The sequence below is a fragment of the Anopheles ziemanni genome, chromosome 2, assembly GCF_943734765.1.
Source record: "Anopheles ziemanni chromosome 2, idAnoZiCoDA_A2_x.2, whole genome shotgun sequence".
Classification (NCBI taxonomy): Eukaryota; Metazoa; Arthropoda; class Insecta; order Diptera; family Culicidae; genus Anopheles; species Anopheles ziemanni.
Window position 1 is genome coordinate 870,835 of NC_080705.1, and position 16,698 is coordinate 887,532.

The 16,698-nt window shown below is 47.3% G+C and overlaps 2 protein-coding genes across 2 annotated transcripts in view; both read left to right on the top strand.

Moving 5' to 3' along the window:
- The window catches only part of LOC131282943 (muscle-specific protein 300 kDa-like), a 71,978-nt gene extending 57,517 nt beyond the window's left edge, over nt 1-14,461 (top strand). Inside the window, exons 20-29 of the mRNA XM_058312495.1 lie at nt 456-563; nt 641-802; nt 881-7,780; nt 7,851-8,411; nt 8,490-11,455; nt 11,870-11,905; nt 12,071-12,703; nt 12,769-12,956; nt 13,653-13,731; nt 14,121-14,461. Coding sequence (XP_058168478.1) covers nt 456-563; nt 641-802; nt 881-7,780; nt 7,851-8,411; nt 8,490-11,455; nt 11,870-11,905; nt 12,071-12,703; nt 12,769-12,956; nt 13,653-13,731; nt 14,121-14,367 — 11,880 coding nt within the window. The 3' untranslated portion in view covers nt 14,368-14,461. The remainder of the gene's footprint in view (nt 1-455; nt 564-640; nt 803-880; nt 7,781-7,850; nt 8,412-8,489; nt 11,456-11,869; nt 11,906-12,070; nt 12,704-12,768; nt 12,957-13,652; nt 13,732-14,120) is intronic.
- An 859-nt stretch (nt 14,462-15,320) lies between these two features.
- LOC131282946 (luciferin sulfotransferase-like) lies at nt 15,321-16,409 on the top strand. The gene is made up of 3 exons (XM_058312497.1): nt 15,321-15,478; nt 15,540-15,719; nt 15,782-16,409. Exons 1-3 carry the CDS (start codon nt 15,321-15,323, stop codon nt 16,407-16,409), a joined length of 966 nt encoding a protein of 321 aa, XP_058168480.1.
- Nucleotides 16,410-16,698: the final 289 nt, after the last annotated feature.

Here is a 16,698-nt window from a genome sequence, read left to right on the forward strand (position 1 = left end):
GTTCGGATGGGTCATGATGGTGTTGAATATTCATAACGGTTGTCTCTGGTGATCGATCGTTCTCTTATTTTCTTGTTGATTGTTGTTGGTCCCTAGTAAGCGCGCGCGCGCCTCAAGTGTCGATGTTGCATGCTGAAATGTCGTGAGATGTTCCACTCACGTTTGTAGTTGTTTTTCGTTGTATTATGATATTTTGTTGGACTATTTTTGGAAGGACCTTCAGTCGTTATTTTTGGCGCAGATGAGCACAGATTGAAATCATTGCGCAGAGCATTTGTTGTTTCTTTTTCTTTCCCTCCCCCTGCGTAATTGTAACGATGAGCAAAACGAAAGCAATGTTTGCCTTTTTAGTGAAGTTTGTTAAACCTTTTTTTTTTCGTTCCGTTTTGACACCGAGCGTGCGCGTTGGCAGAAACGATTACTAAATCACCGTTCGTTTCCCACCCGAATTGCAGGCACTAGCGCAAAGCGTGGAAAGTATTCTGGATTCGCTGATCAGTGCGGAGCTAGAGATGAACAATCTTCCGTACGACAACGTGAACGATCTTATTAAGGGTCTGCAGGTAAGGGTTTAGCGGTGTGAAATGATGTAATGTGTAGGATGTTTATCTAATCGATCGATTATTTACACCGTTCGCAGATCCTGATAACGAACCTAGCCGACTACAAACGACAGAATTATGCGATCGCACGATCCTTACCGGACAATGCGGATGCTTATGTGCGTGCGTCGATCGGGCAGATTGACGATCGTATCGATACTTTACGACAGCGAGCAGAGAATGGTCTCGAGAAGATACAGGTATGCTTTTTCTTGGGAAATGAAAGCCCAGGAAAATTATGAAAAAGTAATCAATAATCTATTATATTCCATTTGTAGCAAACCTTGAAACAGCGCGAGCAAAGGAAGGATGAAGTTCGAGATTATCTAAAACTGTTGAAAGAAATGGAAGGATGGCTTTCAGGCACTAGCATCCAGTTGATGGAGGTAACAGAATGTAGTACAAAGGATGATGTGAGACGACGGTTGGCCGAAGACAGTGCAGTGCTGGCGGATCTGCGCGAGAAAGAGGCTTACTTAAAGGATGTGTTGAACAAGACGGAACCGTATCTTGTGTACAGTGATGTTAGCGATCGCACGGCAACATTGCGTGAGAATTTAACCATTTTGATACGAGTGCTACGTGAGAAGGCTCTGATACTAGAGAACAACATTCATCGATTATCCGTGCACTTGGATCCACAAGTGGAGGCTCCAATCACGGCACTGCATACGGTTGATATAGAAAGCCAAACCAGTCCTATGGCGTCGATCGAGCCCGTACCGTGCACTTCGTTGGTGCCATCGGTGGATGCAACAGTAGCTTTGCCAGTGAGTGTGGCCACTCAAGAATCCTCAGCACAGACACAGCATGTGCAGGATCAAACGACGGATAACATTTTGATCATTCAATCAGTCGCCAATGGTCGTGAGACTGTACAAATATCAAACGTGCCACGTATGTCGTACGGGTCTGTGGAGCAGCAGAAGGAGGAAGCGATCGTAGTGGAGGCAAAGTACACACAACCTGGCGAAGGACGCGAGAGTGATCGGTCGTCCGAATTGTTGGTGCGGAACATTCCCACCCAGTTCGAGACCACTTTCACTGAGCCAGATGATACGACGACCGAAATCATCGTCAATAAGGATGGTTCGAAGATGATCACTTTGAGGAAGGTGGTGCAACCAGCCCAATCGATCGAACCGACGGCATTAGGGAAGGCCTCGATTGTCACTTCGGTGGACATGGCAGTGCAGCCCGTGTTAGATGCTACCGAGAGCGGTGGTGGTCTGGTGGTGGATGTTGAAGGAGTTGATGTCACGCTGGAAGAGAAAACGGTTGCTGACCCCGAAGAGATCCAACGACAGGAAGTGGCAGTCAGCGAAGCAATCGCTGTTGAAGAAGCGGCACAAACGGTCGTGACGGAGGTTTTGGAGGAAGTGGAGAAGCAGGTGGTTGCTTCCCAGCAGCAGCAGCAGCAGACTCCGGTCGTTGAGCAGCCTGAGGCTCTGTCGCAGGTATTCGATTCACATCCTCAAACCGCACCAGTAGAGTTGATTGCTTCTAATGTTGAGTCACGAACTAGTACTAGTACAATATTAGGCGCTGCTACCGAAGCTGTTGCTGCCGCTACTGATGCCGTAACCGATTCCCTAAGCCTTAATGAACCACTTACAGCCGGCGATCAGTTGATCACTGCGGAAGTAAAGCCACTTGAGCCGGTCGAGGACATCTGGCCGCCATCCGAGTACGTGTGTACTGCTAAGGATGTGGAAAGATCGATACCAACCTCGCCTGAGCATCACGCTATTGCTGCTTCCCCAGCACCTGAGATATCTGAAGATCAAGCACAAGAGGCAGCAAAAGTATGGCCGACTAGTCCCGTGCGGGGCTCAGATTATATTGAAATCGAACCAAATGTATTACAACCCAGTGATGCAACTGTTGTGCCTAGTCAAGAAATAATCGTTCCAATCGTCGTTCAAGATGATGTGTTGGAAGTGGTCGTTGCAAATAGAGAGCAAGAAATCGAGGTCCCCATCACACTCGAAAAGGCCCCCGAATGGGCTGCAACAACGACGACTGTTCCCGTACAGATTTCGGTTGAAGAACCACTAGAAGCAACACCTGCTGCGACTGATAAGCCAGAGAGAGTACGTATGGATGAGGAATTGGTGGAACAAATAGTTCCCGTATCTGAAATAACTGAAAGCAAAACCGTTGAAACTCCCGAAGAAGACGTATCCAATGCTACTGTTGAATATACGCATGCGCAATCACCGCCAACAGTTGAAACCACAATCACGAGAACTGTGGACACGATAGAGGACACCGATAGTAGTACGACAGTGGTCGAAACCGTAACATTGGTTACTAAACGGATTACAGAGGAAATTATCCTGCTTCCGGAAGAAGTGGTCGATTCTAACGCCCCCGAAGGTGACCTCGAAGACGAAGTGGTTGAAGAACGAGTTACCCGTGTAACGACGATCGTTGAAAGGATTTTGGTTGCAGAAGAAGATGAGACCAATACCATCGGGTTCAGCGAAGAATCTACTAGCGAAAGAACAGTGGCGATACGAGAAGCTGACAATGAAGGTCCATCGATTGAAACTGTTGAGCCTGTACCGCCCCATGACGAAAACAAACTGCAGGTACAGGTAGCCTCGATTGGTGAAACACAAAGTTCGTTGACAGTTTCGATGACGATGGATCCAGCAGAGACGAGAAAGGTTAGCGTCAGTCTGATTGAAATAAAACCGGTAACGGAGGGGTCAGCTGAAATGGACATTACGAAAGAACAGATTGATGATCTGGCAGAGTATGAGGCAGTGTCCGTATCAGGAGCGGCTGAAATTGACCCCGGCTACGAGGCCGATAAAACAACCGCTGAAGCAGATGGTGGAGACGAGGACAAAGGCAAAAAGAAACGAAGGAAGAAGAAGAAGGGAAAACATGAGAACGAAAAGGGTAGCAACACGGATCAATACCAGCCGCCTGTAGAGGACCATCCGAAGGAGCAAGACATCGCAAGTGAAGCCACCGAACGTTTGTCCTTGGCACAAGAATCAGAACAGCGTTTTGATTCATATCAAAGCTTTACGGAAGATGATCAGCACCAGGTCAGCGCGGTGAACGTGATGGAGGAAGGCGTGGAGACGGAGATAGTAGAAGTCCCTATAAACATCCAGGAAAAGATCGTTGTACCAACGGAGGTCCTCGAAACAGTCTACCTAGAGGATGTTCAACAGCAAACCACTCCAATCGAGTTTGCTACCGAGCCGAAGGACTCTACAGATGTCGAGATTGAGAAGATCACCTCCGAACGGTTGATGGTACCGATTGATTGGGAACAGAGATCGATGCAAACATCTCCGGAACCGGATGTGCATCGAACGTCGCAGCAGACATCGCCGTTTACGATCATCGAAGAGGAGGTGAAACCGGTCGAAGTGGAAACCAAGGAAATACAGACATCTTGCGTCGAAGCAATAGAAATGGAAACCCAAACGACACAACCACAGTCGATGGTGCAACAAGAATCACAAACAGAAGCGGTCGATGGTGAGAAGGAAGCCGTACGAGAGATCGATACGGTTGATACTTCCAATCAGACCGTGTCTGTTGTCATGAAAGAGATGCAGCAACAAGCCGACAATACGGAAGAGATTGTTGGCCCTATTTTGGGTCAGATAGTGAGGGAAGTGGTGGATCCAACGTCGTTGTATACACCCCAATCCATGCAGACGAGTCCGGTGAGTTTCGCGGAAAATGTGGAACACCAGGCCCCGCTGGAGGTGGCGAAATCGGACGAGAGCGCCCAAACCATCGCACCGGAACAGCAAGATGCGTTCGTTGAAACCGATGTGGTGCAGTATGAAGATCGGGGAATCTCTCCTACGGTTGAAACGCTGGAGGTAGAATTGTCACCTGTCGCACCGGTAACGACCATTGATTCCGCGATGCAAACGAGTCCAATGCATGATGTTGCGGCCGTGGAACAACCGGTAACAACGAAGTATGAGATTCAGGATGAGATTCTCATTCAAACGGTTGCTCCTTTGCAACAGTCCACCAACCTGGAAAGTACGCTTATGCAAACGGAGCAGGTGCCAACTGTTGAAATCGATTCTCAGACCGTTCCAGTTGCCGTGACTGAAATTACCGAAACAGTCACCATAAGTACTCAGACGAAGGAGGAAGCTTCATCGATGGTGGTACCATCGGCGATCACTGAACCGTCTGGGGAAAAGGAAGGAAAGCAATCGAAAAAGAAAAAGTCCAAGAAATCCAAGGAAAAGTCGATTCCGATTGAGGTGGAGGTTAGCACGCAGATGATAGCACCTTCCAATAGTGGCCCAGGCATGCTCATTCCAGGAGCGCAAGGCCAAGAGACGGTCACTGTCACTAAAACCATCATTTCGGAAGGCACTGCGAGTGGCATTGAAGGTCGTGGTGACATCGATTTGAACATACAGGTTGAAATCGATCCTTCGTATGGGATGGTAGAGGAGCACCGAGTAGTTCCTGTTTCCGCTGACACTGAACCATCCACAGCTCTGACGTGTGCGATCAATGAATCGTTGGATCCGGAACAAAGCGTAAGCCTTCGGTTAAGTTTGTCCGACTACTTCTCGATCATAAAGTCGCAACAAAGTTATGCGGAAAAGTGTTTGATACCGTGGCAAGATATCAATCGGATGTTTTTGAACATGAAACCTTTTTCGGCTGTACGTAGCGATGAGCATCAACAGCGTGATAGTTATCGTACGATGGCATTGCGGCGGTTGACCCTCAAGGAGGAAGAAGCTGCGGCAGAGTGTGACGAGCTGGAACACGTGCTTGGTCTGTTGCAGTCGCACGAAAATGAAGCTCCAGTGCAGCAGCAACTGCTTTTCGAGGTAGTTGAAAGTGTAATCAAATCGCTGGAGGATGTAAATGATGGTCTGAGTGTGTCCCAGCTATCTTCAGAAGATCAACAGAACACTGTCGGAACGATTACCGTGGAGGATCGTGTAAAATTGCATCGCTTGTACAAAATCCGTTTGATCCGCATTGAAGAGCATATCGTACGGATCATCACGTACATTCAACGCTCGAAAGGTGGCCAAAACAAAGACGTCGATGAATGCTTCAAACATCTGTTGCGGCAAGTGCAGGCGCTCGAGCAAAGTGTTGGAGAAGAGGAGAGGAAGGCCGATGAAAACTCTACCAACATCCGTAGAATTAACGATACCATCCGAGATTTGTCCAATCGGCTAGAATCACTCGACGAAACGTTCCAAGAACTGTCGGTCAACGAATCAGTGCCCATTGTGAGTAAGCTAAGAACCCTGGAAGAAATCGACGGCAACTGTCGATCGGTGTTGAACGTGGTCACAACCATAACGAATGAGTACAACGCACTCGAGGTGAAACCGGCGGACGATACCAGAATTTGCGATGAGTTGGATCGAATTGGACAGCAGTTGCGGCGGCTGGAGAATGGAATCGTACTGGAAAGAAACAAACTGGTACAGCTAGCAAGTTTGGCGGATGAGTACGAGCAAACGCTGCTGGAATTCCAGGAGATAACGGCAGCGGCAGAACAGTTCATCGAGAATGAAATCGTCACGAACTCGCTGGAAGAGTTGCAGGAAGAGATGCAGAGATACCGCAAATTTTTCGTCAACCTTAACCACTGCAAGGTGATCCTGGAGTCGCTCGAGACGAATCTCGATCCGCTGACGCGCCAGAAGCACGCCGAACTGCACTCATCGCTTTACAACCGCACAAAACTGATCTTGGAACGAGCCGTGGATAGGGCGGGCAAGCTGGCGCTTGCCGCATCGCGCTGGACGGTGTTGGAGAAGGAAATGATAGCCGAGAAACAGTGGCTGCAGGTAGCACAACAACGGGTCCCCGATTTGAGTAACGTTTCATCGGAGGACTACGAGCGCTACATCACGATGTATGAATCGTTGGACCAGGACATAGGTAACCATCTGACCAAAATGCGATCACACAACGAAACAGCTCGACGCATGCAGGAGCTTATTTCAGCCCCAATTGTGGAGAAGGATAGCAACGATGCGTTGGTGGTTGTGATGCAACTTCAGGAGGAAGTGTCGCTATACTTGAGCCTGCTGATGAAATTCAAGACACACTGGCAGCGTTACAATGTACACGCGGATCGCTTGGGCGACTGGTTGGACGCATGTCAGGGTAAGCTGGCTTGTGTGAATATCGAGAAGAATTTGTCGGAAACATCGGTCGATGACATGCGCACGTTTTGGGAAATCAAGGCGCAGTACGAGGTGCTCAATAACAAAGTCTACAAGAATGCATGTGCTTCGTTTGACCAAGCGCTCAATACGATACCGGTTTCCGACGAGCAGTTGCAGCGTCAGTTGCATGGACAGTTACTCGACAATTGGTATGCTGTTTCGAGTAGAATCGGAGACATCCAGCATGACATTGCCGATTCGATGAAAACGAACACCATCCCACCTGGTGATAAGATCGCTTTCATAGAGCAGGAATTGCAGGAGATCGCACGCGATTTCGAAAGTAGCAAAGCGGTAATGAAGAGCCAGGAGGATTTGTACGCGTATATCGAACAAATACAGATGCTAAAGACTCGCATTCAACTAATCGATACGGAGCTCGTAGGTCAGTTTGCACTGGCCTTGGACTACGACACCGAGAAGGTGAGCGCAATATTCAAAGCTTCCCGCAGCTTGTCGATGCAAATCAACGAGGAGCTCGAGGCGGCCGAAGTATTCTACAAACGGTTGGAGGACATCGAAGCCGGTATCAAGGCACAGGAGCATCGCCTGTCTGAGATAGCGCGTGTGCTCGATGGGTGTAATGGCAAAGTGAACGGAAAACGGTCGTCCATCGAAAAGGCTCTGGCCGACTGCAAGGACTGCCAGGATGCACTCAGCCCGTGCTGGAGTGAAATGATGCGCCTTCGCCAAATGCTACACACGCTACCAATGAACCTGAAGGTTTCGGTGTCTCCCTTGCAAACGGAACGCGATCTCTCGACGCTGCAAAACATTCATAGTGATCTTGAGCGTCGCACTGAGGACGTCATGACGTTGTTACGGAACCGATTAACGCTGTGGAATAAGTTCCATCGCCAACTGGATTTGATCCAGGAGCATGTGCAGGAGACGGAGTTCATGATGGAGCTTCTGCAGCTGCAGGAGAGTGCAGACTACAATCGACTGCTGAAAGCCACGGAAAGGTTGGATGTAAGTTTCTGTTTCAGCTTGCTGTTTGTACCGAGGATTTTACTTAATTTTGCGTTTCACTCTTTCACAGACACTACTCTCCGATATCGAGAGCAGGAAAGGCATGATCGAAGATCTTCAAACCACTGCACAACCGCTCATTGAGTCTTCGGACGAGAGCGTGTCGTCGGAGATCCAGGAAACGGTACAGCAAATCAGCGTGGTTTGGGAGAACACGCGTGAAAACTTGCGTGATTTATGCGAACGGTACGAGAAGGCGGTTAAACTGTGGCAACATTACCACGATGTTTGCGAGACGGTGAAAGATTGGGTTAGCACGGAGTTTACCGATTACGATGAGCTGCGCCGTTTGGAAGACCTCCCGCAGGTGGAAGTATACCAGCAGGCCCTTCTCGATCAGCGCCAAGAGGTGGACAAACTGCGAAAATTGATTGGGGACATAAACGAGCAAGTGGGATTCAATATCGGCGACTCGCTGCTGGCGGAAATCGACGAATGTAGTCGGAAGCTTGAGGACATTGAGAAGAACGTCACCGATCATCGAAGCAAGGTGAACGATCGGGAAGCAATACGAGTGGAGAAAGCGGCCATTACACAATCCTCCCGAGGGCTTTTGGATCATGTTCAAGAGGTAACTACTATTTGTCCCATTACTATTAGAAAAGAACACTGTTTGATCAATTGGATGGTTTTTTCTTTTGCTTTGTAGAGCTTACAAAAGACCGCGTCCAACCAGCGCCACAGTAATGAGCATCTGTACGATAAAATTGTGGACCTTCGATCGTACCTGTTGAGCTTGTGCGCAACTATGGCCCGATTGAAGGAGATTCATTCTACGGGCAGTGGAAATCAGCAAGCGGAACGGGATGACAATGGAAACCTCCAAAACCTGCACTCTACATCACAAAACCTTCTCCAGGACACGTTCCAGCAGCACCAGGAGCTCGTGCAGCAGCTGGTCACCGGGTCGGACAACGATGGTCGTCTGCTCGAGTTCTGGCAAGAGTATCTGCAGTTCGTGCAGACATTCCTTTCCGAGGGTATCCCGAGCGACTACGCCCAGTTGCGGGCACATCGTGAGCAGTGTCTTCTGATCAGGACGCTGCTAATTAGTCTACGGAAGGTGTTTCTACAAAAGAACAAAATCAGCGTTGAATTGGTTGAGCGCTTCAACGAGCTGAACCAACTGCACACGGAAAGGATAGACCTGTTCGAGGAGCGAATCACAGAGATCGACAATAGGCTGTGGCACTGGGACAAGTTCCGCACGCTGGGTGGAAAACTGTACGACACGTTGGGACACATTGAGCGTGAAAAGTTTACTCTACAGCTGGAGTATATCAACCTACAGGAGCTGCCAAAGTTGATCGGAAAAGTGAATGGACTGCTGGAGCAGTTCCCCCGTATGGAGGGTGACCTGAGTGCCATGAGCCAGGAGCTGGCACAGCTGTCGCTGTACACGAAAGACGAATGCACGCTCGTTGGAATGCGCGGTGAGATGGGAAGAATAGCGGAAAAGATTGGCAAACTGCAAGATAACGTTGAGACGTGGAAAAACTTCCTTTTCGGTATTGACGAACTTCACGCGCGGTTCGCAAAGCAATCGTACGATGTGCAGAATAGTTTGCACGAACTACAAGAAGGTCTGGATGAGCTGGAGGCTGACGGACGGGAAGGAGTGGGTGGGTTCCGAATGGATCACCGTATGAGCAGCGCTCAAGCGAAGCATAATCTGGTTAAAAACCACCACGTGCGTCTGAACTCGGTTCGTGAAAAGTTGGAAGAGGTCGGCCAGCTGCAGGCAGAGCTGAAGGTATGCATTAGCATATTCGATGTGCGACGCTTGCACAAACGTGTTTGGATGTTGTGGCAATTGCACAGCAAACTGGAGCAACGTATTGTGGTGCTGGTGAAGCGTACCGAAGAAGTGATGCGCAATCGAAAGTTGTTCTCCGAACACTACCGATCACTGACCGACTGGATGAGGCAGTTCGAGAACAAACTGAACGATTCCAACAAGTACGAATCGTGCACGGACGACCAGGAGTTTATCCGCACCCTGGAGCAATCCATGCGCCAAGAGTTGGCACTGAAAGAGTACGAGAAGGATTGGTTAACGTCTATGGGTAAGGATTTGCTTGCTAATTGCCCACCGGAATCGGACGAACACTCGGAAGTGATGGGCAGCTTGGAGAAGCTTCATTCACAGTGGGATTATCTGTATCAGTTGTGTCAAAGCCGGTCGCAAAAGATAACCGAGATCGAGATGACTGTTCGCTCGTTGGAGATTCGCATCGCCGAAATAAAGGCGTGGATGGTAACGATCGAGCGCGAGCTACGGACGCCTTTCGTTATCGACAGTTTGGAGAAGACGAACTTGGATCGTTTGCTGGATGACTACGAGAAGCTGCAGCGCTCGATCGAAAGCAACAGTGGGAATGTGGCTGAGGTGTTGAACCTCTGCGAGTTGTTGTTTATCGACGTGCAGTCCTGGAATGTGCACATCAATCGGATTAGCATTCAAAACGATGCGAAGGATCTGGACTGGCGGTGGAAGAGCGTATGCATGGAATCGGGACGCCGGAAGCAGGATTTGCTGGCGCTATGGAACATGTTGCTAGAGTTGCAAAAGATTGTCGAATCCCACCACGGCTGGGTGGCCGAACAGGATCAATACGTTCGGCAGCTGGAGGAATCGTTGGCAGGGCTCGATGGTGAACAAATGTCCGAGGCGCTTGAGACAATTGCCATCCGCAGTGGCGATATTACTGCTCAGGAACCTATCCAGTGCATCATGCGGAAATTGTACGTTTCCCTAGCCTACAGCGAACGAGCCTCGAGTGAAGGATTGAACTTCATCACCGGAACGGCACACCAAATGCTTACAGTTTGGGAACGCCTACAAGTGAGACTCGGTACAGTCCGCACGGAGCTGGAGCGGTATCGCTCGGAATATGGTACCTTCGTCGTGGAGTACGAACGTATAATTCTGTCACTGACCCAACTGGACGTACAAGTGACCCAGCTAGAACACATTCCTTCAGCTCAGGAGGTCTTTGCAGATCGATCCTCCGAGTCGCAAGTGCAACATCTCCGTGAACTTCACAACGAGCTGTTGCTTGTAGTAGATCTGTTCGAGAAAGAGGACACGCTAGGATCAAACCTCCTGGAACGGCATTCCTCGAACAACACAATGACGGAGGACATCCGCCAGAAGATGTCCGAATACCATCGATTAGGTAACAGCGTCAAGGAGCGTCTTGATCGACTGCTCCAGAGTGCAATTGAGGCACACGAACGCAACGAAAAGGAGGTGGCCGTGCAGGTGGACACATTGCGTCTCGGACGAAGTGAGTCCATCACGGCAAAGGATGCCTACCGTTACCAGCTAGAGTCGGCCCTCACGGAAGCAGGCGGCAACTTACAGAAGCTGCAAGAAGCGATCGATGCGATCAACGCCAACAACTTTGTTTCATCAACCCAGAACGTGTCGAAGGCTTCGGCTGCCTGTGAGTCATCGATAGAACTGATCAAACATCTCAGCACGCTACTACAAACGGAGTGTCAAGCCAGTGCGGACGAAGCTTTCAGGGAACGTGTGGCAGAAGAGACGAATCGCTATCAAGTCTTGCTGGTGGTATGGAAGGAAAAACAACAGACACTCGAAGATTCAAGGTATGTGGCAGAAGACAACGCTTTTATAACAATTACTTTGTGCGATTGTCATGTGCTATTTCATATGAATCACATCTGTGTAATTATCATTGTTTCATCTGCTGTTTTATGGAATCATCATTATTTTTCAAAATTTCTAAACGCTTTCTCATCCCTACATTTCTCTTATTTCTTTCTTTTCCATCTGTTTCTTTCTCTCGAATACATTACGCTATTGATCATATGCGCTCGTTGGCATGCCTTCGACATGGTATTGGCATATGGCTAAACGAATCATGCAACAACCGCACACATGCTCTTTGCACACAATGCCGAAACAAATGCAAAACACTCTCTACTGCTGTCTTCCTACCACTCTACTTGATCATCATGTTGGTTTTCTTCTACTTGAAAACGCCTCCGTCGCATCTGCAGGATCTTTCCTAATGCTTACAATTTTAACTGCGTGCAGTAAGTGTCATACCAATCTTTTTACTTCATTTCGATCAAAACGAATCTACACGCTCATTCGTGTTGCTGTGTTCTAACATGATCGTACGATCGAGTGGAGTGAAGTTGTATGCCGAGGTGCAGAGCAGTTGAATGTAATCGATTCTTTATATATATCCCCTTTAGCAATGCGGACTACCTCACGTGTCCTTTGTGTACGAACCGTAACTGGCAGCAGATCGATAACGATTTGTGGCGCTTGGAGCAATGGCTGTCGATGGCCGAAGCATCCCAGCGGAATCAACTCTCCACCCCTCCGACTGACATCGACGCTTTAGAGGATACGATACAGGACCATCGGGAATTCTTGCTCGATCTGGACAGCCACAAGAGCATTATAAAGTCTCTCAATATCGTCGGCGAGCATCTGGCGATGCACACGCGTGACACCGATCGTGCAGCGAAACTGCGTGAGCGGCTGCAGAAGAACAACCGACGGTGGGAAACGGTGTGTGCCGGTGCATCTCGCTGGCAGTCGGCATTGAACAGTGCCCTAATGGAGAACCGCGAGTTCCATCGTACGATCGCTGAGCTAAGCGGTTGGCTGGAGCAGACGGAAACCCGGATCAAGGCATCGGAACCGATCGATCTGTCCAGTGACCAACGATTGGTGGAGAAGAAGTATCGCATGTTCCGCGAACTGCGCGCTGATTTGATGCGCTGTGAGCCTCGAGTGGTGAGTCTGCAGGAGACGACTTCCCAGCTGACAAAGTACGTCGATGCTAACAAATCGGAAAAATTCGACGAAGTGTACGCCAAGTAAGTAACAACAGTAGGACTGTAACGAAAGGGATCGCAACTTTAACATGATTTCATTGTTCTAGGTTAACCGACTTAAGGTTACGATTCCACTCAATTCGGCGACTGGTAGAGATGTATATCATCAAAATCGGCGCATCGTTGGGCTACGATAGTAGCACCTGTCTGGCCGAAGTTCCGCCATCGTCTTCCTCATCGACGACGTCGCTGTTTGAAAGCCATTTCGCTCGGCGCCGTCTTACGCAGGGACAGCAAGCGGAGGTAGGTGCAAGCGAGGACGCATCTCGATGTGTCATTCTGTGAGAGTATTCTTGCCACCGCCACCACCTCCACCTCCATCAAACCAAGATCCCAAACACCTCCAACTTCCATCGAACACCACCACGGCGCGGTGTCTTCGGCATCGTCGTCGTCGTCGGCGGCGGCAGGCCGTCGCAATTTTAGTCGCACAATGTGTATCAGTAAGTAGATAGAGATCTGCACGCCAAAAAAACCGCTACATCGCCAACCAGTACCACCGATTTTTACCATTAAACAACCTGTACAACTTTATGGAGTGCGTAACGATCACCACCACCATTGAAGGTCATTTGTGCTGTAGTAAGCTGTAGATATATCCTGGCCATCATCGACACGTGTGAGACGAAGTAAAATGAAAATTGGCACATTTTCACCGACAAACAACTCTGAACGGTATCAGATCTGTTGGTGTAGTCTTCAACATTTAGTCCCCTCCTTTCCCGATCCTTTCGAATGTCCCTTCATCGAATTCGTGTTCCATCGTTCTGTGTGACCATCATCTGTTACAAGCTGTAAGGAGCCTACAAAGCCGATTGGATATTTAATCTATATATTGTTTCGTTCTTTCTTTCTTTTCTTATATTTTTTCTTCAATTGAACACGTTTTCGGCTCCCCGTTTCGAACACGATCGTATCTGCCTGTCGTTGAAACCGGGCCAACAACAGGATGGTATCAGCAGCACCCGAAACCATCCACCACTATCGACGGCACATGATTCCAGTTCAAAGTAATGACTAGTTTTCATTTTATTATCTAGTTTAGAAAAAGTTCAGTTCCATGTTTGTCGGATGTCACTAAGCTATTTTTGATGTATTGTGCGTAATAATTTGTGTTGAGTAGATAACTGCTTATATACCAATTTGAGATCAAGTTTACGTTTTAGTAAAGTAAATTTCAAGCTAGTCAGATGCATAATTCGTAAACAATAAGTTTTTTGAGCAGATAATCTTTCAAGTAAATAGTAATTTATCGTAAAGTTTTGCTATGCCTTTAACTGTAGGGAATTGTTCAATCTTATCTGTATTAGGAACATTAGGCAATCTATAACTGAAGGAATTTAGCTTGTCGTGTATGTCTGCTTGCTTTAATCTCACATGGGTCCATATGTTCTTACAGCATCATCGGCAGCAGCGAGACAGAAGCAGACGACGATGTTATCAACACCACCATCCTCACGCGAAGCTATCGTTTCTTGGGACGTGTCATTCGTGCCTCGTTGCCGATTCAAGCAATGCTGTTATTGCTGCTCGGTGTGGTCACTCTCATGCCCCACGGTGAAGAGTATTCCTGCACGCTGGCTAACAACTTCGCGCGGAGCCTGGAACCGATGCTGCGCTATCCGAACGGACCGCCACCAATCTAGCGATCGAAGCCTAAACCCATCCTTTATTCCTTTCCCCAATAATTGACTACGATTTCCTCTGTTACCACCGCAAGATGCGGCATAAATAAGTGCAATTGGGGTTTACTCTTGCCTGGGGGGTTGTCTGTTTGATAGTAAGACACTCCACAGTTAATCGAAACATATTAAGATCGCGATGAAACTATTTAAAATTGCGAATAGTTACGCTTAACTATAACCACATACTTAACCACAACTGTACAGTTTTTATTAACAAAATACGAATTAAACTGCACTCATACGCTATTAGCTAGGTATATTTGAAGGACACGAAAATAGGCATAGTTTGCGAATGAAATTGAAGATAAACTGCTTGCTGCAAGCAACTTATCTCATTTATCTCTTTCTAGTTTAGTTTGCTACATATTTTAGATGGTATAGCATGAAAATACCCAACATAATTCCATATATATTGCATTGAGGGTTATTATTCTTAACCAGTTGATATTTAACATTGATTCTAGGTAACGCAAAGAAAATAAAACTATTATTTTCCGAAACATAAATGTGACGTTTTTGCTACAATATTCGAAACCCTGAAACACGTAACAATTCAAAATCGTTATACTTAACTCAATATTAATTCATGACTGATAATAAATATCAAACCACGATTTGATGAGAACATGCCAGATGAGCGCGATTACGTTATTCCTCCGATAACAGCTTATGGAACGTTTTGTGGGCAAGATGAGATAACGAGAATCTCTTCTACAAATATTATGGTTCAATGCATTGGATGCAAGGTTCTTGGTGGCCTTGAAGTGGGTATATATACGGTGCTGCTCAGCTAAATGCATTATACGAGCGGCATTTCTCTGGTTGCACTCGAGTCGTGAGGTTGAAAGTGATAAGCAAGTGTGCAACGTAACTTCATACAAGCGAAAGCATTAGTCCCGTAATCGTCGAAGAAGATGTCGTTTGAGTACATTGAAATAAGCGATCCATTGTACGTGGAGAATAAGGAAAAAAATGGAGAAGACGATTTTATCATGGTTCGTGCCAAGGAATGCAGTGATGTTCCCATTTCTATACCGGATTGGCAACCAGAAGCTCATTGCTTTACTACCAGGTTAGAGTGTGTTGTGTATCATATCGTTGAATATTTTATATAATGTGTTCGTTTTGTATAGATTTAAAAATTTGGAAAAAAGTCTTCTGGAAGCGGAAGTGTATCCTGACGACGTGTGGGTTTCTTCATACCCGAAAAGTGGAACAACATGGTGTCAGGAGATGGTCTGGCTGATTTGTAACAATCTTAACTTCGAAGCCGCTCGAGCAGAATCATTGCGAACCCGTTTTCCTTTCTTCGAGTATGGTTATCTTTTAATTCTATTTGTAGAAATGTGATAGTAAATCTTGCTCTTCTTTGCAGTGTTGGCTTGATTCACGACACGAAAACGTGCTCGTTCGAGCGTGTCCGTCAGACACCGCGCCCACGTTTCATCAAGACCCATCTACCGGTGTCGCATCTTCCGAAAAGCTACTGGAAAGTTAAACCGAAAACAGTGTACATCAGACGAAACCCGAAATCGGTGGCTGTGTCCTACTTCCATCACTCTCGTGGCATTTTTTACAAGGGAACAATGGAGAATTTTATTCATTCCTTTATGCGCGAACATCATTTCTACTCACCCTATCATGCCCATGTGATCGAGTATCACGAACTACAGGGTTGCGATAATGTGCTTTATCTCTCGTACGAAGAAATGAAACAAGATTTACGATCCGTTATCGGAAGGGTTTGCGCGTTCTTTGGTAAATCCTATAGCGAAGCAGAGTTGCAGCAGCTCCTCGATCATCTTTCGTTTGAGTCTATGCGTGAAAACCGTGCCGTAAATTACGAAGATCCGAATGTGCCGCGCGTGGATGGTTCACGTTTTATGCGTAAGGGGCAGTTGGCTAGCTGGAAGGAGGAGCTTCCACCGGAACTGATCGAGGCGCTTGACCAATGGACATTGTATAAAGCACCGAAAGAAGAACACAGACTTTTGTTTCGATAAACGCAATAGATGTGAAAAATAGGAAACGGTTGTAGTTCGAAACTAAAAATATCTTACTATGCGCCTAGCAGGTATGCAATAGACTACACATAAGAGAAATAGAAAGGGAACATTTTCAGAGGACGAGTTTTTGTTAAGAATTACAGAGAATACAAGGATGTAATTTACAAGGAAGTAATTTTACAAAACGTCGTAATTTTGTTATCCATAATTTGTAAATAACGGTGGCGCACATGCGCAACTATAATAAACATATTAAATGAAACGAGTCGTATGAAGCAGTTTCTAT